General features: G+C 42.1%; 1 protein-coding gene and 1 non-coding gene across 2 annotated transcripts; both read right to left on the reverse strand.

The window, feature by feature from the left end:
• Nucleotides 1-1,332: 1,332 nt before the first annotated feature.
• On the reverse strand, nt 1,333-25,170 carry HAUS6 (HAUS augmin like complex subunit 6). Its single transcript, XM_061355280.1, has 16 exons — nt 24,973-25,170; nt 24,166-24,229; nt 22,511-22,643; nt 21,789-21,936; nt 20,704-20,769; nt 20,527-20,578; nt 17,612-17,785; nt 16,804-16,988; nt 15,550-15,676; nt 14,861-14,942; nt 12,461-12,545; nt 10,993-11,056; nt 7,062-7,220; nt 6,393-6,528; nt 2,363-3,382; nt 1,333-1,506 (listed from the first exon to the last, which is right to left on the reverse strand). Exons 1-16 carry the CDS (start codon nt 25,062-25,064, stop codon nt 1,442-1,444), a joined length of 2,652 nt encoding a protein of 883 aa, XP_061211264.1. The 5' UTR covers nt 25,065-25,170; the 3' UTR covers nt 1,333-1,441.
• On the reverse strand, nt 11,157-11,286 carry LOC133213219 (small Cajal body-specific RNA 8). The gene has a single exon (XR_009725733.1). It is a non-coding gene; the product is annotated as a small Cajal body-specific RNA 8 (non-coding RNA).
• Nucleotides 25,171-25,252: the final 82 nt, after the last annotated feature.

A 25,252-nucleotide genomic window follows, 5' to 3' on the forward strand; every position in this document is an offset into this window, starting at 1 on the left:
GGTTCGAGAACTCAGGAAGCGCGGCCGATGGTGACTTCAAGTGTCACGAAACGAGCATGGGTGTCGCCGCGGGCGCCGGTCGCTGCCAGAATTCCTCCCAAGGCACCGAACGAGCGTTTTCGAGGTCTGGGAATGCTACGAGGGGCCTGAGGCGGCGTGGCTCTACCGGCAGGAACTGGCCACTGGGACTCCTTGCAGCCCACTCTCCATTGCCTGGCTGCAGCAGCCCCGGCACTCGCTCCCACAGCTCCTTCGGCCTTTAGGAGCGGCCGCCTCCCCGCTCTCGCTGCCGTCTGTTTCCCGTCACAACGAGCCACTCTGGACTCCAAAACGTGCTCGCTTCTTCACCGAACAATACCTGATTTCCCCTCTCACCAAAGAGACTTCACAAACAATCTGTTGCTGTTTGCCCAGCTTACGCCAAAACTGTATTTGCAGTTCACTGAGCCCATGTCCTATCCAGAGAATCGTGCTGACCCTGGTTTTGGGTTACCCCCTTGCAGACCCCTCCCTCTCTGCCTTTCAGTCTCAATTAAGAGCTTTCCTCCAACTGCCCCACCTTTTCAGAACTACTCTCCTCAGTGTGCCCAGACATCTCCACCCCAGTTCTCCACGTCTGGGACTGCACTCAGCTTCTGAATTTGAACAGTGTTGAACAGTGTGTGTCTGCTTCTGGCAGTAGATTTCAATTCTTGGTCCTAATGAATACATTCACTTTCTCTTTTCAGTTCTTCTTTTAAACTATCCCCACCTGCTTCTCCAAATCATCCCTTCCTGGTCTTCCAAAAAAAACCAGTCCTGCACCTGTATCCAGCACATGCCCCCAGTGGGCTTCAGACTAGCTTGCTGTGTTAAATTCCTAGTACTCCATTAAATACCAACTATTTTAGTGAAAATCTTCCATAAAACCATTACTAGCTCTTTTTTATTTAGGCATTTCAAAAACTGACTTCACATGCATTCTACCATCTCCCCAGGGTTGTTCAGTTCTATCAGCACTGGTGTGCTGAACCACTTCTTTGCCCAGTGCTCACCTGGGGGAGTAGGGGCACATCTGTTCCTCTATCAATCCCTCTATTCACACTTTGCCAACTATGCCAATTTCACTGTCATGGAACCAACAAACTCAGGCTAGGTTTAGGGGACTCAGGAAGGGGAGGACAGGTAGGTTTTGAGAGGGGTAGAAATAAGAAAGATACAGACTAAAATTTCATGTGACACTTCGTCTTTCCATTTTCTAGGATTATGACACCTACTCATCTGATATTTTAAAAAATTAATAACAGTTCTCCATTTAGAAGATGGGCTTTATATAAAGTGCTGCTATGGAATACAGACTCTGCTAAAAACAGGAGTGCAACTTCTCCATCCAGGTATTGCTTGGAGAAGATGTTACACTCTCAAGTGAACCATAACCATAGTAACACAATTACGTTTCTCCTTAACCATAATTCTGTCTTGATGATGATTCCTTCATGGCTGGCTTCTCATCCAAATGATCTTTACCTGGAAGAAAAATTGTATTAGTTATCACTCAGAACTTGGTACTATCCATTAACTGACAGAAATGATGCTCCACATTTGTTTGGCACCTATTAAAAAAGCATATATGAAACATTACCTCTAATTTAGGTAACTGTTCAAAGCAAAGTAAATCATCTGCTATCAGTACCTCCACAATCTAAACTGAAGCAACGCTTTGCACGAAGTACAAATCTCACTACCCCTAGCTTATTATGTTAAATTCCTAGTCCTCCATTAAATACCAGCTGTATCAGTCAAAGTCCTTTGTAGAACCATTACTACCTCATATTTATTACTGCGTTTCAGAAACTGACCTCACATGTAACTAAACATGCACTACTGCTTAACTTTAAACTGGTTAAACAAAGTTGACATTTCCATTGGAAATGGGGTGAGGGAGCAGAGGGGCCCTCTGGAATGGAGTGTATTTCATAATGAAAAGTATATTAATAGTATTACAATGAACTCCTGACTGAATGCACAAAAAAAATCCAATGATCTACAACACATTTCTAAATAACCACATTTGTTCAGAGTAAAGGCACTACTTCAAACTAACTTTGTGAATTCTCAAAATTGAACTTCAGATTGCTCCACTGCTAATGCACCTTAAGGCTTTTTTTTTTTTTTTTAAACAGCTGCAGATTACCTCAGAGAGTCAGAGAAGCACCTGTTCTCCTTTGCTTTTATGTCTCACTTTCCATAAGGAATAAGCATACAAATAATCTGTACACATACTTGCACAGCAAGGTTTAGCTATTCAGAGCAGGTTATTTATGGTAGTATACCCAGTAACAGAAAGGACAAAATCTTATTGCTAAAGCACATGGATACTTACCTTTCAATTTATGTTTTAAGTCTAATGGAATTTCATGTACCATTGATGCCATTTCCTCCAGATGTTGAAAGGATACCAGCAAAGATGACAGAGAATATTTTATTTCATTAAGGGATTTTGGTGATGGAGTCTTAGTAAACTCTTCATCCAAAAAGAAGAGGTCTTGAGGACTGGAAAATTCATCTCTTCCTCTTTTTTCTGGTGCAAGACTTGGGGATGATACAGAGCTTACAGATTCACCTCCACTAAGTAGTTGATGCAGCTCCTTTTCACTTGTAGATGGCTTTTTTTCCAGTGCTTTATGTAGATTGAATAGGGACTGTACATCTAGCTTTGATCTCTCAATACCTTCCTCATTTTTTGAACCACCTGTTACATATGGGCTGTCCATTATATCAAAATAAGACTCAAAGCTTGCAGATTGGTTGGCATCTGTGTTACTAAGTCCTTCTCCTTCAAGACATCCTTCAAATGTCTCACCCAATATCCCCAAGCAGGCAGTCTCATCACTGACAGAATTTAACAATGAAGGTACATTCCAGTGCAGCATCCCACCCATTAAGGAACCCTGAAAACAGTCTGATGGTAGAACATTCGTTCCACAAGTGTTTTCTGAACATACGTCTGTAGTATTCATGATGCTCTTTACATATGGAGAAGTATGCTCTTCTAGATCATCTACAGAACTATTGTTCAAAACAATACATTTTAACCCTTGTGCTTCAGGTCTCTCACTTTCTTGTACTCCAGATTCTGAAACTGGAGATTCAATATGACTTATCTGCTTTTGAGGTCTAAATTCTGTAGAACTTAATTGGGACTTGCTTTCTGACAAGGCAGGATCAAAGTCAGGTACAGAAGATGCAGGGTCAAAGCACACAAATCTAGAGTCTGCCATCTTCTTACAGAGGTAAGCATCCACAGGAGTTTCTTCTACTGTTACCTCAGGTAGGTTCGGCTTTATGTCTGATGAGTCCTCAGTCTTAATAGCTTTTCTCCACGATCTTCTGACTTCTGTAACTAAATAGAACAAATCAAGGAAAAAATTGATTCTATTCTGGTTTCAGCTGTAACAGTGATTTATTTTGTTCTTACTAGTAGCTGGTGCAGTGCTGTGTTTTGGCTTTACTCTGAGAACAATGCTGATAACACACCAATGTTTTAGTTGTTCCTCAGCAGCGTTTACCCTGATCAAGGACTTTTCAGTCTTACACTCTGCTAGTGAGTAGGGGCACAAGAAGCTGGGAGGAAACAGACAGGACACCTGACCCAACCAAGCCAAAGTACACTGCTGCCCAGGTTATTCATGACTGTGAAACATGTGCTGCAATTAAGCAAGCCAAGCGGTTAAAGCCTCTCTGGTATGGAGGACAATGGATGAAGTACAAATTATGGGGAGGCCTGGCAGATTGACTACATCACACCCCCACCAACCTGCCAAGGCAAGCACCATGTGCTTACCATGGTGGAAGCAATACTGGATGGCTGGAAACACACGCTGTTCCCCATGCCACTGCCCAGAACACTGTCCTGGGCCTTGAGAAACAAATCTTGTGGTGATATGGCACCCCAGAGAGAACAGAGCCAGACAATAGGACTCATTTCCGGAACAACCTTACAGACACCTGGGCCAAAGAGCATGGCACTGAGTGGCTATATCACATCCCCTACCATGCACCAGCCTCTGGGAAAAATCAAACTGTACAATGGGCTGTTAAAAACTACACTGAGAGCAATGGGTGTTGGGACTTTCAAATATTGGGATACACATTTACCAAAAGGCACCTGGTTGGTCAACACCAGAGGATCTGCCAACAGGGCTGGCCCAGCACACTCAGAACTTTTACATACTGCAGAAGGGGATAAAATTCCTGTGGTGAACATAAAGAGTTTGCTGGGGAAGACAGTCTGGGTTATTCCTGCTTCAGGTAAAGGCAAACCCTTGGGATTCTTTTTGCTGAGGAGCCTGGATATAATTGGTGGGTAATGTAGGAAGACAGGGAAGTCCAGTGTGTATGTCCAAAGGGATTTAATTTTGGGTGAAAACAGCCAATGAACTTAATTATATGCTGTTGCCTGCTATATAACACTTCTATAGCAGTTAAATGCCCATCTCTGCCACCCTGGGCTTTGAAAAGAAAACATGTGCTGTCATGATCATCAGCACAGAATAAAGTCACGGGAAAAGCTAGCAGCAACAGTGGGAGTCTCCCGGTACTGTCCTGAGCTCACCAGCGATTGAACCTGCCTTCTATTCAGTCATCACCCCGAAGAATAAACTTTGATGAGACCAAGCACATTCAGTCACGTCACCAGCAGGCAAGAATCCAACACTACAGTCTCTCCCTTCCTGAAAGACTGTTACAACAGATAAAGCCCAACATCATGGACTGAATGAACTTAGCAAACTTTATAGGGATGGTCCATGGACTGAGGGAGGATACCTATCTCTGTGTGTGCATGTACATATCTCTCCAAAAGACAAAAACTAATGGCATGTTGAAAAAACTGCGGGGCCTGAGCATGACGTAAATGGCATGGAAGGGGTGGGCACTGTCCTGGGTACAGCTGTAACAGTTACTTTTCTCCTTCTTAATAACTGGTGCAGTACTGTTGTCCTGGGTTCAGCAGTAGCAGTCAATTTTTCTCCTTCTTAGTAGCTGGTGCAGTGCTGTGGTTTTGACTTTTGGCCTGGGAACAGTGCTGATAACACCGATGTTTTTAGTTGCTGCTCAGTGATGTTTACTCTGACCAAGGACCTTCTGAGTCTCATGCTCTGCCAGGGAGGAGGGGCAGCCGGGAGGAAGCAGAGACAGGACACCTGACCCAAACTAGCCAAAGAGGTGTTCCATACCACAGCACATCATGCCCAGTATATAAACTGGGGGCAGTTACCCAGAAGGGCTAGATCACTGCTCACATCAGGCTGGGTACCGACCACCAGGTGGTGAGTGGTTGTATTCTCTTCCCTTGTTATTTCCCTTATCGTTATTATGCCTGTTGGTAGCAGCAGTGGTTTGTGTTATACCTTATTTACTGGACTGTTCTTATCTCAACCTGTGGAAGTTACATTCTTTCAATTCTCCTCCCCATCGCTCCGGAAGCAGGTGGAGGAAAAAGGGGGGAGTGAGAGAGCGGCTGCATGGTTCTGAATTACCAGCTGGGCTTAAACCAGAACAGAGGCTTATAGGATAAATGTGTATCCTCTAAGCCTCAAAGAGGGGAATTGTAAGCTGAAATGTTAAGTTGTAAATTAAAACCACTCTTGTTAATTGTAAGCTGTAAATCGGGACCCCTCTGTTGAGAGCAAGATGGGGCTGGTTCTTCATGCTAAAGAACAAATCAGAATAAACTGACCTAAACTGTGGACATTAATTGTTAAGTAATTCACAAAAGCCTTTTGCACAAGTTCAAACAAAGAGGTTAATCAGCGGACACAGTGAGGAGGACTATCGATGACCACCAGAGACCCCTCATCCACCACCCAGCAAGGAAGCACAAGTGTAACTGAAATGCAAATACTGTCATTTTGTGAAACAATTAAGTATACCTTAATGCCATCATTTCATTAGGCCTACTATGTTGTGTTATAGGGTAAGCCTGTAAGGGTTGCAGCTTCGCTGAAATAGTATTATTATAATAGTATTATTATAGTATATAGTATTATTATAGTATTATTATAGTATATAGTATTATAGTATTAGTATAGTATATAGTATTATAGTATATAGTATTATTATAGTATTATAATAATATAGTATTATATTATAGTATATTATATATAGTATAGTATATTAATAGTATAATAGTATATTATATTATATATATATAGTATTATTATAGTATTATAATAATATAGTATTATATTATAGTATATAGTATTATTATAGTATTATTATAGTATATAGTATTATAGTATTAGTATAGTATATAGTATTATTATAGTAGTTATCTTCTGTAACAGGTACAAAGTTAATGAACTAATCACATTCTTCAACAGCAAATACTATACAGTCAGTTTCTAGCTTACACAGATTTTCTGGAGTTCGGGGAATTTGGTTTCTTGTTATAAATGGGTCAAAAGACAATGACATAGTAAGATCTTCTAATGCCATTCCTTTTCTCTCACCAGTCAGAGTCGCCTCGGACACCACTGCTTCTGCAACCTGTAGGATGTTAGAAAAGGGAAATCCTGAGAAAGCAAAATCACCACCTCTTTATTTCTGTCAGTTACGGCTCAAAATAAACCCACTGTCTAAATTATCAGAAGAGTTTTGAATCTCCTGAGTCTTCTTCTGTCTTTTTTGTATCTTCTCACTCACAATGACGACGGTGTGCTACAAACACAAAATTAAGATAGGTGACTGAAATCAGAACTCAATTCTAAGTACCCTCACCATCTAGTTTAAAGTATGAGAAGTTATATAAATCATACCATGATAGAACTGAAAGTTCTGCTTATTTCACCATGAGTTGGAAAATATGATAACTGCACAAGCTCCATGCTTTCAGGTGTATGTAATTGGGTAGTCACCCCTAAAAGTTACTGACATTGATTACTATCTAGCAGAAAAAAGTAACTTTTGACATATGCAGATTACAAAAGGCACACTGTAATTAGCAATTGGTTCTCTGACCTTAATGATCATTTATTTAACAACAGAGAGATGATAGAAAAAAAAAAAAGACTGTTCCTAACCACTTCTGCCAGTTCATCCCTGGCTTTCTCAAGAAGGCTTTGGACAGGATAACCTGCATTCTCAACCGTTTCTGAAGTGGGAGACTCATCCTTTCCATTTCTTAACATGTCTTGAGACACAAGCTTTTCTTCCACCTCACAAGTTTCAATATGCAAGTCCTAGAGAAATACACAAGAACTGTCAAATTTTAAGTGTCAGAATAACAGAATAAAGAGGAAACTACTGTGCAAATTCTGAACAGCCATGGCCTCAGTGTTTAGTCAATAAAATATTTCAGCCTTAAATTCTAACTAAACATGAATATTTTTAGAATTGTATTTAAAGTAAGACACAAGTAGTGGCTAGGACAGAGTGTTGCACAGAGCACAGATGACACACTTGCAACTACCTTGAACATTCTCCAGGATAAAGGGGAGGACCTTAAAAAGGCTAGGAGGATTGGCAAGGTTAATAAACGGTTCGAACAGTGGTGCTGTAGTCAGCGGTTTAAGTATCTAGAACACAGGACTCAATTTGGGAGGCCAGGTCTACTGGAGGGTGAGAAAAGGGGAAGCACTGTATTGGTAGGAGGCTTGCCAGGCTAGTCAAGGCTTTAAACTAGATGTGTTGCAGAGGGCGGCATCACTTCATCCCTGCACTCCCAGTCAGTTGCCAGCACCTATAATAAATGCCCAGAGCAAAGTAGAGGTATACCAGCTGTTCCAACCAATGAGCCGGCTTCATTCGGAGCTCAGCTCAGATGCCTCTATACAAACGCTCATAGTATGGGGAACAAGAGGAATTACAGATGTGTGCACGTCTATGGGGACATGATATAATAGGCATCACAGAAACATGGTGGGATGGCTCCTATGACTGGAGTGTTGGAAGGTTACAGGCTCTTTAGAAAAAACAGGCCTGGCAGATGGGGAGGGGGAGTTGCCCTTTATGTTAGGGATAGGCTGGAGAGTATGGAACTCTGTCTGGGGACAGGTGAGCAGTTGACAGAGAGTTTGTAGGTCAGGGTTAAAAGAAGAGCAACTATGGGAGACATTACTTTGAGGACCTGTTACAGACTGCCTGATCAAAGGGACTCTGTGAATGAAGCCCTCTGTAGACAAATAGGAACAGCCTCACGCTCGCAGGCCCTTGTCCTCATGAGGGACTTAAACCACCCTGACATCTGTTGGACTGACAGTACAGCCCAGCACAAGCAATCCAGGAGGTTTCTTGATTGTATGCAAGACAATTTCCTTCTGCAATAATAGAGGAGCCGACAAGGAGAGGTGCCATGCTTGACCTCATGCTCACCAACAGAGAAGAGCTCGTTGGAAACATGACGCTCCAGGGCAGCCTTCGTTGTACTGATCATGAGATGGTCGAGTTTGAGATCCTTAGGAGAGTGAGAAGAGCGTGCAGCAAGCTCACTGCCCTGGACTTCAAAAAAGCAGACTTTGGCCTCTTCAGGAACCTGCTTAGTAAGGTTCCATGGGATATAGCCCTAGAGGGCAGGGGTGCCCAAGACTCTTGGTTGATATTCAAGGATCACCTGCTACAAGCTCAGGAGTGTTGCGTCCCGACTAGAAAGAAGTGCAGCAGGAGAACCAGGAGACCTCCTTGGATGCTGCTGAGGAAACTTCAAAGGAAAAAAGAGGCTTATAAAAGGTGGAAGCAAGGACAGGCAGCCTTGGAAGAATACAGGGATGATGTCCGGGAAGCTAGGAACCAGGTTAGAAAAGCTAAGGCCCAGTTAGAATTAAACTTGGCTAGGGATGTGAAAGATAACAAGAACGAATTCTATGGATTCTATACTGCAAGCATTTCTAAGGATTCCAAGCAATTCTAAGGATTCTATATTGCAAATAAAAGATAGACTAGGGACAATATGGGCCCTCTCCAGAAGCTATGGGGAGAACTGCCTACCCTGGATTTGGAGAAGGCTGAGGTTCATCATGACTTCTTTGCCACAGTCTTCACTGGCAAAAGCTCTGACCACACCACAAGTCTTGGAAGGCAGACACAGGGACTGTGAGAATGAAGACCTTGGACGCCCTGTAGGAGAGGATCTGGTTCAAGACCATCTTAAAAACCTGAACATGCATAAGTTCATGGGTCCTGATGAAATCCATCCATGGGTCCTGAAGGAGCTGGCTAATGAAGTTGCTAAGCCACTGTCCACCATATATGAAAATCATGGCAGTCAGGTGAAGTTCCTGGTGACTGGAAAAGGGGAAATATAACCCCGATTTTCAAGAAGGAGAAAATGGATGAGGCAGGGAACTACGGACCAGTCAGTCCCACCCCTGTGCCTGGCAAAATCTTGGGAGCAGATTCTCCTGGAAGGCATGCTAAGGCACATGAAAAACAAGGTGCCTGGTTGCAACTTCTTCTGTTTAAGTTTTAACCCATTACCCCTTGTCCTGTCACTACAGTCCCTAATGAAGAGTCCATCCCCAGCATCCTTGTAGGACCCCTTCCGATACTAGAAGACTGCTATGAGGTTTCCACACAGCTTTCTCTTCTCCAGGCTGAACAGCCACAAGTTTCTCAGCCTGTCTTCATACAGGAGGTGCTCCAGGCCCCTGATCATCCTCGTGGCCCTTTTCTGGACTTGTTCCAACAGTTCTGTGTCCTTTTTATGTTGAGGACACCAGAACTGCACACAATACTCCAAGTGAGGTCTAACAAGAGCAGAGGGGCAGGATCAGGGTCCTTCGACCTGCTGGTCACGCTCCTTTTGACGCAGCCCAGGATACGGTTGGCTTTCTGGGCTGCAAGCGCACACTAAAACCGGCTCATGTTCATTTTCTCATTGACCAGCACCCCATCATAGAAGGCCACCAAATAGGTCAGGCAGAATTTCCCCTTAATGAAGCCATGCTGGCTGTCAGCAAGCACCTTGTTGTTTTTCATGTGCCTTAGCATGCCTTCCAGGAGAATCTGCTCCAAGATTTTGCCAGGCACAGAGGTGAGACTGACTGGTCTGTAATTCCCTGGCTCATCCATTTTCCCCTTCTTGAAAATGGGGGTTATATTTCCCTTTTGCCAGTCATCGGGAACTTCACCTGACTGCCATTTTTCATATACGATGGACAGTGGCTTAGCAACTTCATTTGCCAGCTCCTTCAGGACCCTGGATTTCATCAGGACCCATGGACTTGTGTATGTTCAGGTTTTTAAGATGGTCTCGAACCAGATCCTCTCCTACAGTTGGCCTGGGTCTTCATTTTCACAGTCCCTGCATCTGCCTTCCAAGACCTGTGGTGTGGTCAGACCGTTTGCCAGTGAAGACAGAGGTAAAGAAGTTCTTTATTGTAAGGGTGGTGAGGCACTGGAATGGGCTGCCCAGGGAAGTTGTGAATGCTCCATCCCTGGCCGTCTTCAAGGCCAGGCTAGACAGAGCCTTGGGTGACATAATTTAGCGTGAGGTGTCTCTGCCCACGGCAGGGGGTTGGAACTAGATGATCTTAAGGTCCTTTCCAACCCTAACTATTCTATGATTCTATATTACACTGAACAATTGTGCAACAGACAACTATACAACCAAGTTGCTTTTAGGCACCTTGTAACCCTTAAGGTCACACACAACTTAAACAACAAATTCTGACCACTGCTCACACCAAAAAGACAAGCAAACAAGCAGAGAATCAGTGACACACCAAATGTTGTATTTGAACTCAACTTCCTACTGTCCTTCCCTAAAAGATGAAGTCCGCAACAGCTTTTAGAGTTTTCCAGGACTGACTCAAGATGTGTAGAAAACTACAGGGAAAAAAAAAACAAACCACAAAACACACACCCACCCAACCCCCCCACCCCCCAAAAAAAAAACAAAACCAGAAAAAATTACAGCCCTCTCCCTGAAATATTACCTCCAGGTTTCATTCAATACAAAAAGCAAATATCTTAAGTTTAATTTCTCTGACAGGCAGGAAGTGACTGAAGAATTACCTGTTCAGTTAACGAGTCTCTGCATTCAGATGCTTTTGCCATCTCCAAAGCCATTGAAGAGAACCTTTGGAGTAAAAAAAAAAAAAAAAGAAAAGAAAATAAACCAAATGCTTTAAAGACAAATAAAGCAAATGGCATGCGAGTCTTAGTAGAAGGCCATTACATCTTATGTGCCCCGTATCTGTCCGTTACGATTTCCCTCAATTCGTCCCGGTCATCAGAAGGCAATTTTACTATAGGGATAGCATGTGACAATTAGAGCATATTTAGCTCTAGCTGTGTATCAGCCTCCCAAAGTTATTAATCAAATTTTTAATAAAACTTTTCCCTTGATTAAAAACAAAAAGCAAACATATTTTGTAATACATTTTATAAACAAGTCTATATTCTCCAATATAACTGAAAATCATAACTACAAAGTCTTCTGCAGACTTCCATGTTCTTTTCCCTGTTTTCCCTAAATACTCTTCCTCTGAATCCCCTGTGGCACCCACAGGTATGTTCTTACGTGAACTTACTGATATTTAACAATCACCTGGCTAGCAAAAACTTCAGTCTTATAACTTCTGATGAGTGTACTGCTAATAGCATAGATGACTAAAATGCAAGATGCAGTCCCACTTGCTAGGAAGGAAAGCACCTTAAAACATTAATATTTGCTGTTACCTATCTTTAGAATCACAAGCCAACAAAAAAATTTATGCTATATGAAGTCACTAAGAGAAATCCAGGCTTTAATTTTTAACTGGTTGGACAACCTTTCAGACTTTTATCCAACTACATGTACTGATATCTTCAGAACAGTACAAACTTCCTTTGCCAACTCCCTTTGTCCCCTACTAGGCAACTTTCAAGTATGACAGACAGTCGTACTTGAAAGTTAAGTATGTGTTCAGAATATGTGTTATTCAGAAGGTTATGAAACTTTCCACAGCTCAGTTAAATGTCAACCCGCCAAAACTTTCTAGAACACCATTGTTCTGTGTTCTGTCTTTTACTGGAACTGCAGTAAGAGAAGCTACACAACAAAGCGATTTTAGAACACTTAGTGAGTTGGGGTTTTGGGGGGTTTTAATCACAAAAAAGGGCTCATCTGTGAATGTCTCCTCTTATTCTCAAGCTATACTGAATATACTGCCTACTTCAGCCCAGCCTCAGAAACCAAAATCTGTTTTCGCCACCTGTCTCTTAGAGCTTGAAAGAATGTAGATAAAAGGGAGATAAAAACCTTGCAACTTTGCTGCTGCACATGCTATTCAGCAGCAACCAGCTGATCAATCAGTCACCAGCTGCAGCAAGTGGCAGTTACTTTTGGACTATCTTGCTAAATCAGTTGGGTGTAAGGAGTGGGCTACTGCAATATTCCGCTAAGGATCAAGAGATGCAAAATACGCAATTCCAATAAGTAAAGTTCTATTTTTTTCCCCACTGCTTTTTTTTTTAATCAATTATCTCATTAACATCATACCTTGGTGGTGTTGATTTATCCATCATAGTTTCCAATGCCCCATCATCTTTCTCACAACTTTCTTCAGTAATAGAGTCCAAAACATCTAGAAAAGCAAGTCAACAGTTTTATTATTGCTTCCACTTCTCTCCACTCAGGCTTCCCAGGCAACACAAGTGACTCAGACCACTTCTGTAGACTAGTCACAGGATAGGCTTTCTGAGTATTATTAGTACATAAGCAGGACAGAGCAATTGATTCTTTAGCTCAGGTACCACCTGAAGCCACAGACACCACTAGCAGCCCATGTTTACTTGTGTTGTTCCCAAATACGTGTTCCACTCTCCTCCAAACTACAATCACAGCCACACATTACCCCCTCCTCTCCGTGTTTGCTTCAGCTGTGCAGCACATCAATTCCACAAAAGCAAATTCCACCCATATTTTCTTCACTATCTTCATCTGCATTTATCAATAAATAAATGTGTGGACATACTCATCCCTCTGATCAATGCTGCATCAGCCCAAGTGCACAGGCAAAGCAAGACCAAGTGCCCAGGCAAAGCAAGGCATGCTGTAAGGAAATGTTTTGCACATTATCAGAGGTATACATACCTCTCAGCTCAGGACTCTCTCAAACAGTAAGTATCTATTTTGGTACATCATTTGGATAAACAGCCAAAGTTTAACCTCAGCATTCTCTACTAAACCTAAATTGCAGCTTCTGTAAACATAAATCGCACTTCTTTTGGTATTCACCTCAACACCACCTCAGAAATCTAAGTTTATTTGGAGTTTGCAATGTTAACTTCTTCTTTTTAAATGTACCATATTAACCACATCCTGGTTGGATTCTCAGATCTAGCATCTTAACCATAAAGTGGAGAGAATGCCACAGACAACAATTTGTCTCAAGCCTTCCAGTATTACCAGAAGCTCAAAGCATTACTGCACAGTGCTTTCATCTTTGAGATTTAAGGCAAACTACCTTCCATCTGCAATTCTGTAAGCCTCTTCCTTTGCAGCTTCTAGGCTTATACTTACATATCCCTAGACTAATGGAGCAGCATTTTCACCATCTCCCTACTGCTTTGCATCTTGACATTCCAACATGTATCTACTATGTCATTTTTCCCAAAAGGGAGTGCAAATGACAGACTATTCAAGCTGTCTTCCTCCTTTTCCACCCTTGCTTTTCAGCTTCTAGTTATCTATAACTCTACACTAGTGACAGTCAACACTTGGTTAGTAAGCGCTACCCAATAAAATACAATCATCTTATCAGCCAATTAACATGGGCAACATCCATGTCTGATCAAAGCGAGTTCTATCACCATTAAACTCATGACCTAAAGCAAACAACATAGAGATCAAGTAAGGTCCTGATCAAATAGCACAGTTACCATGGAATGAAGTATTTCAGAATGCACCAGGGAAAGATGCTTTCCTGGTAGGACACCTTTAATTTCTTTTCCCAGCTGACCAATGGGAAAAGTTTTAATCTTCTTTCTCTCTTTCTTATTAATCCTCTAACCTGAAGCAACTTTTACTGTCAAATGTTTTCTCTAGAATCCAGTAACAAATCATTACACATGGAAGTCTATCTCAATATCCTTAGTGCAAGAACAAAATACCAAACAAATCCAGCATTGTTTTTTTGCCATACCCAAAGCTTCAGAGAATCTGAAGCGGGCAAAGTGAGGTAGTCCTCCCTCTCTATGCAGCCCTGGCAGAGCCTCACCTAAAGTACTGTGTCCAGTTCTGGGCCACCTAGTACAAGAGAGACGTGGAATGCCTGAAGAAAGTCCAGTGAAGGGCTACTAGAATGATTAAGGGTCTGGAAAATCTCTCAGATGAGGGAACACTGAGAAACTGGGCCTGTTCAGCCTATAGAAGAGAAGCCTCTGGGGGGATCTAATCAATGTGTGTAAGCATCTGAATGGAGAGCATCAAGAGTATAGGACCAGGCTCTTCTCAGTGGTGCCGGGTGACAGGATTTGAAACAAGAGATGTAAACTAAACCATAGTACCTTTCACCCAAACACGATGAAGAAATTATTTACTATGAGGCTGGAACAGGTTGCCCAAAGAGACTGTGGAGTCTCCTTCCCTGGAGATATTCAAGAGCCACCTGGACACAAATCCAAGTTACATGCTCTAGACAACCCTGCTTGAGCAGAGATGTTGGGCTAGATGACCCTGGTGATCCCTTCCAAGCTCAACCATTCTGTGCTTCTGTGATCTCTTGAGATACAACAAGGTTGAAAAATCTAAGGCAACTGTGGCAAAGATCCATTATCAAAGACTATCAAAGATACTTGAAAAACCAATGGGGAGTCTTTTCAACACCAAGTAAGTTTTAACCACTGTAGCAGGGTGAAGAAAACAAAAAAGAACACAAAGAAACTTCTGTTCACTGACCTGAAACTGATAGTAGATGCTGACAAAAACCTTGATCTTCCTCTACAACTCCAGAAGAATGGTGCTGAACAGCTGTTAACTCCTTTCAAAAGAAAAAAATTACACAACTTTCTTTTCAAAAGAAAAACAATTACACAAGCAGTCTGAGAAAATCTGCACGTCAATAGCAATTTACAGACAACTATTTACAACAGCTTTTCTGCAAGCCAGTTCAGACTCAACATGAAACTTTTCTTTTCTGCTGGGTAGCTAGGCAAGGGTACAACCTCAGATCCCTGTATCAGTACAAATGACTGAAAGATAATTTCCATTCTGACATCAAGCCCATCACTATAAAAGAGAAAAACGGAACTCAGCAGTTGTTCAGACTGACAGCACATGAAAGCTCTGTTTCCACAGAGAAATAGACATGGACAAAACCAAAACCAAATCAGCTTGCTCTTATGCTAATCTACTGCTTTAAGAAGATGGTTGTATCCCCCATCTTACATGAAGACGCCAGCTGTCATCAAGTCAAATGTACCTTCTTTAAGAAAGACTTCATCAAGCAATTTCTGCTATACTGTGCTATCTGATTCCCTAGCCTTGTAGATAAAGCTTAAGTCTTGCAATAAAAACACACCAGCTTAGACGTACATCCTCTCACCTTCACCCTTTCTCTCTATCAGATTCTGATGAAGACTACTTACTCGATCCTGATTTAAGCTGAAATAAAAAGGACACAGGCCAAGAAAGCTTTTCCACTTCACTTCCCAGTTTTCCTGTTCTCTAGAAATAGATTCACTCGACACACGATGCTGTCGCTCTATTTCTAGCCTGTAACATATGAGCATGCAAAATGAACATAAGACATCCTGTTGGTGGAGGTAACAGTTCTGCATAAAGATGGATAGTATTATGTACCCTCCTTATCCTGCAAAATCTGATATACATCCATGCATTTGTGTACGCACCAAGAACTGAAATTCACAACCTAAAAAGCAGCTGCTAGGTAGCCTTCATGTTTCTTACATTGAATTGGAAGAACTACATTAAAATAAATGCATACTGTGAGGCACACACCTGAACTTTCCCTAAGCCAGTTTCAGATACAAGTTTTAAAATCCCAGAACCGATTAACATGAGAAATAAAGTAAAAATCAGGTCAATTATCTGTCCTGGTTTCAGTTGGGATAGAGTTAATTTTCCTCCTAGTACCTGGTACAGTGCTGTGTTTCGGCTTTAGCCTGAGAACAATGCTAGTAACACACCAACGTTCTAGTTGCTGCTCAGTAGCACTTACCCTGATCAAGGACTTCTCAGTCTCTCATGCTCCACGAGTGAGGAGGGGCACAAGAAGCCAGAAGGAAACAAACACAGGACACTTGACCCAAACTAGCTAAACAGGTATTCCATACCACAGCACGTCATGGCGAGTGTATAAACTGGGGGGAGCTACTCAGAAAAGACGGTCAGTCTGGCTATCAGTTGGCAGGTAGAGAGCAACTGTGTTGTGCATCAACTGAGTTTTCTGAATTTTCATTTCATTTTTTGTTGTTCTCTATTATTATTGCTGATCTTATTTCTATTATCATTATATTTTACTTTATTTCAATTATTAAACTGTTCTTCCAACCTGTGGGTTTTTCATTGTTCCAGTTTTCGTCCCCATCCCGCTCAGGTGCATGGTACATAGTTAGCAGCTGGGTTTAAACCATGATGCTAGCAAAGGAGGTCACAAGGAACAAAGCTGAAAGTATTAGCAAAGCAAGGGCAAAAAGCTGACACTAGAGAAAAATCTCAAAAGTTAATCAAGACAAATGTGAATTTCCCAGGGACTAAGGAATAAGACTGAACCAATATGTTTTCATTACAAACTGTATTATTTTAGGAAAGACTCCAAGGTAGGAAGCCATGACCTGCAGACTAAAGAACAAGGAAGCAGATAGTTTCCAGACAATTACCTCATCACTTTCAAATCCTGTAGTGATTTCTTGTGGTACATATGCTTATTCTCAAGTACAAAAAGACATTTTTCTAATTCAGACTGAAAGTGTTCATCTCTCAATGTCCTGAGCGCTTCATTTAATAACTGGATGACTGCTAAGAAATTCAGGCTTTTAGCTTCATATGCATTCCCCATAAAACACTTGAAGTATAGCAAGGGAAAAAAAAAATAAAATTAGTGAACAGCATCAATATCAGAAAATTGTGTCTTCTGTAGTCAGAGAAAGGATATAAAGTTACACTTGAAATTTTGATTCAGTTCCTGATTATTTCATATTTAAAAAACAAAAACAAAAACATACCCTAGATTTAAGCCTCAGGGTTTTCTTTCTAGAATCAGCTGCTTAAAAGCAGCCTATAAAGCAATATGAACTAAGAAAACTTCACTGATGAGGTATTGTTTAACCACTGCCCCAAAAGATATGGCAGGCCTAAACACCACCATATAATACACACTGGAAACAAAAGACCATTAGTTAAAACAACAGTTAAACTAGACAACCTAGTTTTAATTTCTAAACAGCAACCAAAAAAAAAACCCAAAACAACAATTTACCAATGCAGTTAAAGTGTTCATGGTTGAAACATAACTTATACAAATCAGCAGCATAATCATAACAAACTTCTATATAACAACTAGACATTCTATACACCCTTAAGCAAACCTCTTACCATCTGTTAAGTTTTTGTTTCTTTTGATTCTTTAAAAAAGGGATTGGATTACACCCTGGTGACAAAGGACAAGCAAGGACAAAAATGACTTACTTGGTACACATCTTTTTCAACTTTGTAACTCAAAAACTGTGGAACACTGACAACAACTTTAGTTCCATCCAAAATGACACCACCTTCAAGTACATCGAGTACAGAATCCACAACTTCCTTTTCTTTTTTCAGAGATGTAAGCATTCCCATTATAAGCGCCCACATGCTGCGGACCTTAATAGGCAAGAAGTATAAAACTGCTATGTGAATGTCTGGCATAATACCTATAATGACAGAGTATCAGAACAGCATAAAGGTGGAGGAAGGGGATAGCATAATCACAAACTAGTGGAGTTAACAGTATCTGAGAGTAAATGCCACAGTGTCCTGGTTTTAGCAACAGCAGTCATTTTTTCTCCTTCTTGGTAGCTGGTGCAGTGCTGTGTTTTGGCTTTTGGGCTGGGAACAGAGCTGATAAAAATGATGTTTTGGTTTGGCCAAGGACTTTGTGAGTCTCACGCTCTGCAACGGAGGAGGGGAAGCCAGGAGGAAGCAGAGACAGGACACCTGACCCAAACTGACCAAAGAAGTATTCCATACCACAGCACGTCATGCCCAGGGTATAACTGGGAGTTACCCGGAAGGGCTAGGTGGACTGCAGGTTGGAGGAGGTATCGGTCAGTCTTGGTCGGGCTGGGGGGAGCAAGTTATCGGTCGCCTGGTGATGGGGTGTTGTATTCTCTTCCCTTGTTATTTCCTTTATCATTACTATTATTGGTGGTAGCAGTAGTGTTTTGTGTTATACCTTAGTTACTAAACTATTCTTATCTCAACCCGTGGGAGTTGCATTCTTTCTGATTCTCCTCTCCGTCCCTCCAGGAGTAGGGGGAGGGCAAGAAGGGGGGGAGTGAGTTAACAAGCTGTCTGGTTGGGGTTAAACCACGACAGTTCTTTTTGGCGCCCAACATGGGGCTCGAGGGGTTGAGATAATGACAGATCTGACGGGATTAATAGTCACTTGTCACAATGCTGATTTATTGGCTCTCAGAGTTGTTCCTCTTGATCTCACAGCTTCAGAATGTTGTAACTTACTTAGAGCCGGTATTTGCTGTGTTAGTGTTTATCAAGTGTGGGGCTTGGGCTAAGGTTCCTGTCTCAATGTACTTTATGGCAATGACTTGTAATACGGGCGGGCTCCAGCAGCAGGGCGGGACGGACGTGGCCATGGACTGGTCCCTGGCCGTCCGGCTGCTCCTCACCGTCCTGGCCCTCGCCCTCGCCTCCGTCTGCGTGAGGCTCTGGGGAGCCGAGGGGGAGCGGCCCCGGGAGCCGGCGGCTGCTGAAGCGGCCCGGGAGAGCGGCCCCGGGGACCAAGCGGGAGCGGAGGCTGGCAGGGAGCGGCTGCCGGTGGAGGAGGTCGGGGCGGTCGAGGAGCGGAAGGAGGCGGCTGCCGAGCAGCGGGAGAAGGCGGCGGAGGAGCCGAGCCCAGCCCTGCGACGGCCGAGAGCATTCCCCGGAAGCCGCCCGCCGAGCCCCAGGAGGACGCAGGAGACCCCGCAGCATTTCCCAGCAAGGCAGAGGAGGAAGAGCTGGACTCAGGAAAAGAGAAGCTGGTGGTGGGAGAGCCGGCAAGCACAGCAGCTACACCAGCCCCAGTGACAAGTACAGCAGCATCGCTTGAGAGTTCTGAAGGTTTTGGATGGCCTTTGGGTATCCTTGGGACCTGCCTGCTGATTGTGATGGGGATCAGCATGTTGGCACACACACAGAGTGTGTTTTACCCACCACCATTTTGTCTGATCCCGAAATTTAAGCAGAGTCAGGTTTGGGTCTTGTCTGGGGTTAGACGACAATATGGGAGGACCAAGAGGTTTCCCCCAAGGCTGGACAGCCATGAGTGGCAGGGCATGTGGGACAGTATGGGCAAGTACCTAGTCCACTGGGCCCCTCCAGTGCTTTGGAAGCATTGGAGATGGAAGGCAGCTGTATGGAGTCCCCAGCAACAAGTTGCAGAAACTGCTGAAGGGTCAGTGAATTATTTTGAGCCTGGTTGGCCCATGACCCTTAAGGCCATGAGAGCAGAGATGCAACATAGAGATGGATTCATGATCGAGGGGTGGACTTAGCAATGGACACTACTGCCCAGGTTATTCACAAGTGTGAACACTGCACACAGCCTCTCCTGCTCTGAAAGACTGTTACAAGAGATGGAGCCTGACATTATGGGCCAGATGGACTCAGCAGCTTTATAGGGACTACTCCATGTACTAAGATAGACGTGCACTGAGATCAGAGTGATGGTATATTGAAAATGTAGGATCTGAGCATGACGTGAATGGTATGGAATAAGGGGTGGATAATGTCCCGGTTTTAGCAACAGCAGTCATTTTTTCTCCTTCTTGGTAGCTGGTGCAGTGCTGTGTTTTGGCTTTCGGGCTGGGATCAAAGCTGATAAAAATGATGTTTTGGTTTGGCCAAGGACTTTGTGAGTCTCATGCTCTGCGACGGAGGAGGGGAAGCCAGGAGGAAGCAGAGACAGGACACCTGACCCAAACTGACCAAAGAAGTATTCCATACCACAGCACGTCATGCCCAGGGTATAACTGGGAGTTACCCGAAAGGGCTAGGTGGACTGCAGGTTGGAGGAGGTATCGGTCAGTCTTGGTCGGGCTGGGGGAGCAAGTTATCGGTCGCCTGGTGATGGGGTGTTGTATTCTCTTCCCTTGTTATTTCCTTTATCATTACTATTATTGGTGGTAGCAGTAGTGATTTGTGTTATACCTTAGTTACTAAACTGTTCTTATCTCAACCCGTGGGAGTTGCATTCTTTCTGATTCTCCTCTCCGTCCCTCCAGGAGTAGGGGGAGGGCAAGAAGGGGGGGAGTGAGTTAACAAGCTGTCTGGTTGGGGTTAAACCACGACACACAGAAACATAAGAAATACACTAAGCTGCCACAGCAGAAAAAAATACTCACCTTTTGAATTCTCTCAGTTTTGTCATTTTTGTTTTCAGTATTTTGTTTCATCCTATACGCACATGCAAAACAAAAATTCATATGGAATACAATTAAAGTAGAGCTCATATTTCATAAAATTGAGTAAAGAAAATTGATTATATATAAGCCAACTTGGTCATAAGGTAAAACACTTACTTTTCAGACTGTACTTGGAGGACTGTATACTCAGAATTTATCCGTTTTTTGTCTTTAATTAAAAGCCTAAGAAAAAAGTTAAGTTACCACAGATTTAAAAAAAAAATATCCATGTTTCTAATCTGCTATTCTCAGAATTACTTACAACAGGTATCTAATCATGTACATTCTTTCCAAGTCTGCACACTGAAGCAGTTTTGGAATCATTACAAAAAAAAAAGACAACAAAAAGCACCACCACGCACAAAAAAACCCAAAAAAAAAAAAAAAAAAAACAAAAAAAAAAAAAAAAAAAAAAGAAAAAATCCACACACAAAACACTCTTGACTTCCTCACACTGACTCTGCACAGAAAGACATCCAGGAAATCCACCAAGATATTTGTAAATTAAGCAATTAAGCTGTCACTTACTCTATTGCAATGAAACAGACCAGCCCGTATGGAGCTATGTTACATGCACTGAAACTGCTCTTCTACCTACTGCACAACTCTTTCTTCTTTCCTCCAATTTAATGAACAGCTTGCAACCGTCCAAGTGCTGCAGTCACGTAAACTATCCCACCCAAATTCTGTAAATTCCACTGACATATAACTCTTTGCCCACACAGAAAGTTCCACTTATTCTTGTTCCGCTAACTGGGAATGTTTTACATATACAAAAATAAAGAAAAGCATAATTTTGGTGAAATAATTTAGGATTATGTCAATAAAATGTGTCCCGTAGCGATCAGGCAGTTTCACCCTGAAACACTTATGTTCTAAGATACGCCCCTTCAGATGTTAAGCAATCATAGTGCTGTATATGCTGAATTACTTGCTCATTTTTAATGCCCAAGTAACTATATCTTCCAAAATATAGCATCTCCTATATTGCAAAACCAACTTGCTTAGACTATTACACTTCACAAAAGACCCTACAAACAGTAGAACTGTCAATTAGAGGTAAAGGGGAAAAAAACTGGGAGAAGCTCAACAGAACTCACGATGTAAAGCAGCTGCAGCCTCCTCAAATCCTTTTAACCACACACACACACACACAGAAGACAGACTTCATGAAAACACTCCTTTTTAAATATATCACTTACCATGCCTTTTTCTGATATTCTTGAATAATGAAGTGTTCCTTTAGAAAAATCTGCAGAATTTTATTGTATGCAACTCTGCATCTTGACTTTGCCGTGTACATATTCCTAGGTCTCAACATTACAGATTTGGCCACAAGTTTATCAGTGCCTAAATGGAAGTTAGGATGGATTACATCATTCAGTTTTAGCAAACAGACAACTTTCTAATCTTCCTAGTTTGAAATGGAAGAACAACAAATCAAAATGCTCATTTTACCTAGACTGAAACAGAGTATGCAGTGCACTGCCTTTTTTCCAGTTCTTTCTGTTGTATACGCTCTCATTCCCTCACCGTCACTCCCTTTCCCTATTCTTTAGGTAATAAAACAACACAAGATTTCCAAGAATAGACGACAGTTCTGATCCTTCAGTATTACTATGGCTGTGAGAATGAGTACAGTATAACAGTCCAATACTTCTGGAACAGACCACTGCTTGCGTGGCGAATGGTGAACAGCATTACACAGGTGAACTTTGGAGCAAGACCCATAAAGCAACAGAAAGCAAAGCAATCTGCATTGTTATATCAGCAGTAGCTGACAGCAAGTAGAACACCATGAAAGATTTTGAACTGAACAGCCAACTCAGAACTACTTTAAAACTGTTGGCATATACTAAAGACTTGATGAATTCACTGTCAAACATTACAAATGAAGCATTTTCATTGTTTCATTACAGCTTACCTACAGAATTCTTTTTCATGTCCTCAGTCAGTACGTGCTTTGCAAACAAATAGAACATATGAATAAATCTAGAACCTCCAGGAGAAATTAATGAAGACGCTGTAACATGTTGAAGACAGTCTTTGTGTTCCTTCTAGAAAAGATAAATTGGTTTTTAAACATAAATTTGACCTAAGAAATTAAGCCTAAACAACAGCCATTTAGCAAAACATTGCAGCCTACTTGTTATCAAGGCTGATGCAAACCTTAACTATTTTGCCACTACAGCTGACACTCACTCTCGCCAGAAGAGATTAAAACTTCCTGAATGTTCCACCCATCATCCCAAGTTCTGTATGTGAGAAACAGTTTCAACATACAGACTGAAATCAGTGTTGGGTAATGTCATGGTTTAAGGCCAGCTGGTAACTCAGAACCATGCAGTCGCCCACTCACTCCCCGCACACCTTTCTCCTCCGACTCCCAGAGGGATGGGGAGGAGAAACGAAAGAACGTAACTCCCACGGGTTGAGATAAGAGCAGTCCAGTAACTAACGTATAACACAAAACCAATACTGCTACCACCAATAATAATAATTATGATAAGGGAATAATGATAAGGGAAATAACAAGGGAAGAGAATACAACTGCTCACTCCCCGCCGACTAACACCCAACCTGACCCGAGCAGTTGTCTAGCCCTTTCAGATAACTGCCCCCACCTTATATACTGGGCATGACCTGTTGTGGTATGGAGTACCCCTTTGGCTAGTTTAGGTCAGGTGTCCTGTCTCTGCTTCCCCTCAGGTTCCCTTCCTCCCTGGCAGAGTAGGAGACTCAGAAGGCCCTCATCAGAGTAAACACTACTGAGCAACACTGGTGTTATCAGCATTGTTCCCAGGCTGAAAGTCAAAACACAGTGCTGCACCAGCTACTAAGGAGAAAAACAGGTAAATGTTAGAAATCTCTGCCCTCCTCACCCGCAACTGGTAATACCTGCCTTTGAAAAAATACGCATTCTCTTCTTGTTTTCTCCTGAAGTCACGAATGAGTGTTCTTTGCTCTGCTTTTATCTCACTCAAAGATATTGCATTATTAGCTTTTATCTTTTGCATTATTACTAAAAGTGTTCCAGTATACAAAGACCTGATTTCTACAACTATCATTAAAATGAAGGCAGCATGAGAAGATAACATTAACTAATGGTACCAGAAACCATCAATTTTGGTTTGCCTCTTTCCTCTTGATAAGCTCAACTTAAAGTTTAGCCCATTTCCCCATAAACAAAGACTTACAGTAGAAAAAAATTTTTCCTGCACCTGAAGCCACTCTTGCAACAATAAACACCTTCTGAGATAACTTAGGCAAACATCTCTCAAGTTGAAGAAAATTATTCTCACCCAGACATGAGGAACCCTCTTGAATTCTGTTTATTCTAATACCATTATCCAGAAGAAAACCACAGCAGTTTTAAGTCTCTCTCATCTAAATTCCACCACGTCACATTGTTTTCCTCAAACAAGTCTAAGATGCAACTATGTGAAATAAGACCATGTGAAATAAAACTAACTTCTTTGGTAAAATAATCTTTAAAACTCTTACTTAAAAGCACTACATATTCTTTCAAAAAAAGGAATGAGCTTACAGAGCATCAGTTTCTACCTTCATAATACTCACTTCAATGTCTTTCAGCCACACAAAACAGTGCTTCATAAAACACAGGTCTGCAGAGGCACAGTTTCTTTCCATTTAAAAAGGATGGGGAAAAAGAAGAAAAAAAAATCAATTTCAAGACGTGTACAAATATTAAGTTACCTAATTAACCATTTCAAGAACAAGGCTAAGACAAAGACTTCTCAGTGATGCCTCCTGGAGGAGTCAGAAAATGAGGAGATATAGCCTACAACAAGAATAGCTAAAAGTTTGTTAAATGACAACACTTTCTTGCCGTAATACGTTAATTATGGTCTATTTCTGAGACAGATTTGTCTGCAGCTTTTTTTAACTCAAGAGAAAGAAGAGGGGAAAAAAGTCAGAACACTTGACAATTTTCACATCCCTGGTCTTTCTCCAGCCTCTTCATTTAATGTGTCAGCTAAAATGGCAAAGCTATATGAGGAAAGGCATTAAGGAAGACGGGATTCTTGCCTCATTAAAGATCTTGGCAGCAATCCATAACTGGGAAGCGTTACTCCCTTCTTGGTTAGTGAAATGAATGGGAAAGTTAGATTACTTTGCTGCTATGAACGTTTTTACCAACAGGTGGCAACTATAACTCATCAAGTTACAGACTTTCAGAAACGCCTACAATTAAGGCAAGGTTTCTGATTCATTACAGAGTTGTGACCAAAAAGAAACAAATTCTGACAGCATATTCTTCTTCCACGGCATTCCTCCAGAGACACCCCCCCTCCCAGCAGCTGCATAAATCGCGTTCTTGATTACATGCACAGCAGCAACCTCACAAGCCCGAAACTCACTTACCTGAAAGTCACTGCTGCTCGAGCCCAATCCAGCCTTTCAAACAAGAAGGTGGCAATAATGTGAAGTGCACCGCTATTTGGTATGCTGAACATCTTCCTAATACACAAATAAAGAGCCACATCAGATGCAGCTACCACACCGAATTAATACAGCATTTTTTGCAGACCGCTCAAGATTACAAAGTACTACTCTGCATCAAAAGGCACCTCTGCTGCAAGGCGATGCCCGCCCCTTCCCTCCCCACTTCCTTTTCTTGCTTCCCCATGCTGGGCGCTGCCTG

The sequence above is a fragment of the Neopsephotus bourkii genome, unplaced genomic scaffold, assembly GCF_033783945.1.
Source record: "Neopsephotus bourkii isolate Nb327-2 ecotype Australia unplaced genomic scaffold, CSIRO-AGI_Nbou_v1 NB_788, whole genome shotgun sequence".
Lineage (NCBI taxonomy): Eukaryota > Metazoa > Chordata > Aves > Psittaciformes > Psittacidae > Neopsephotus > Neopsephotus bourkii.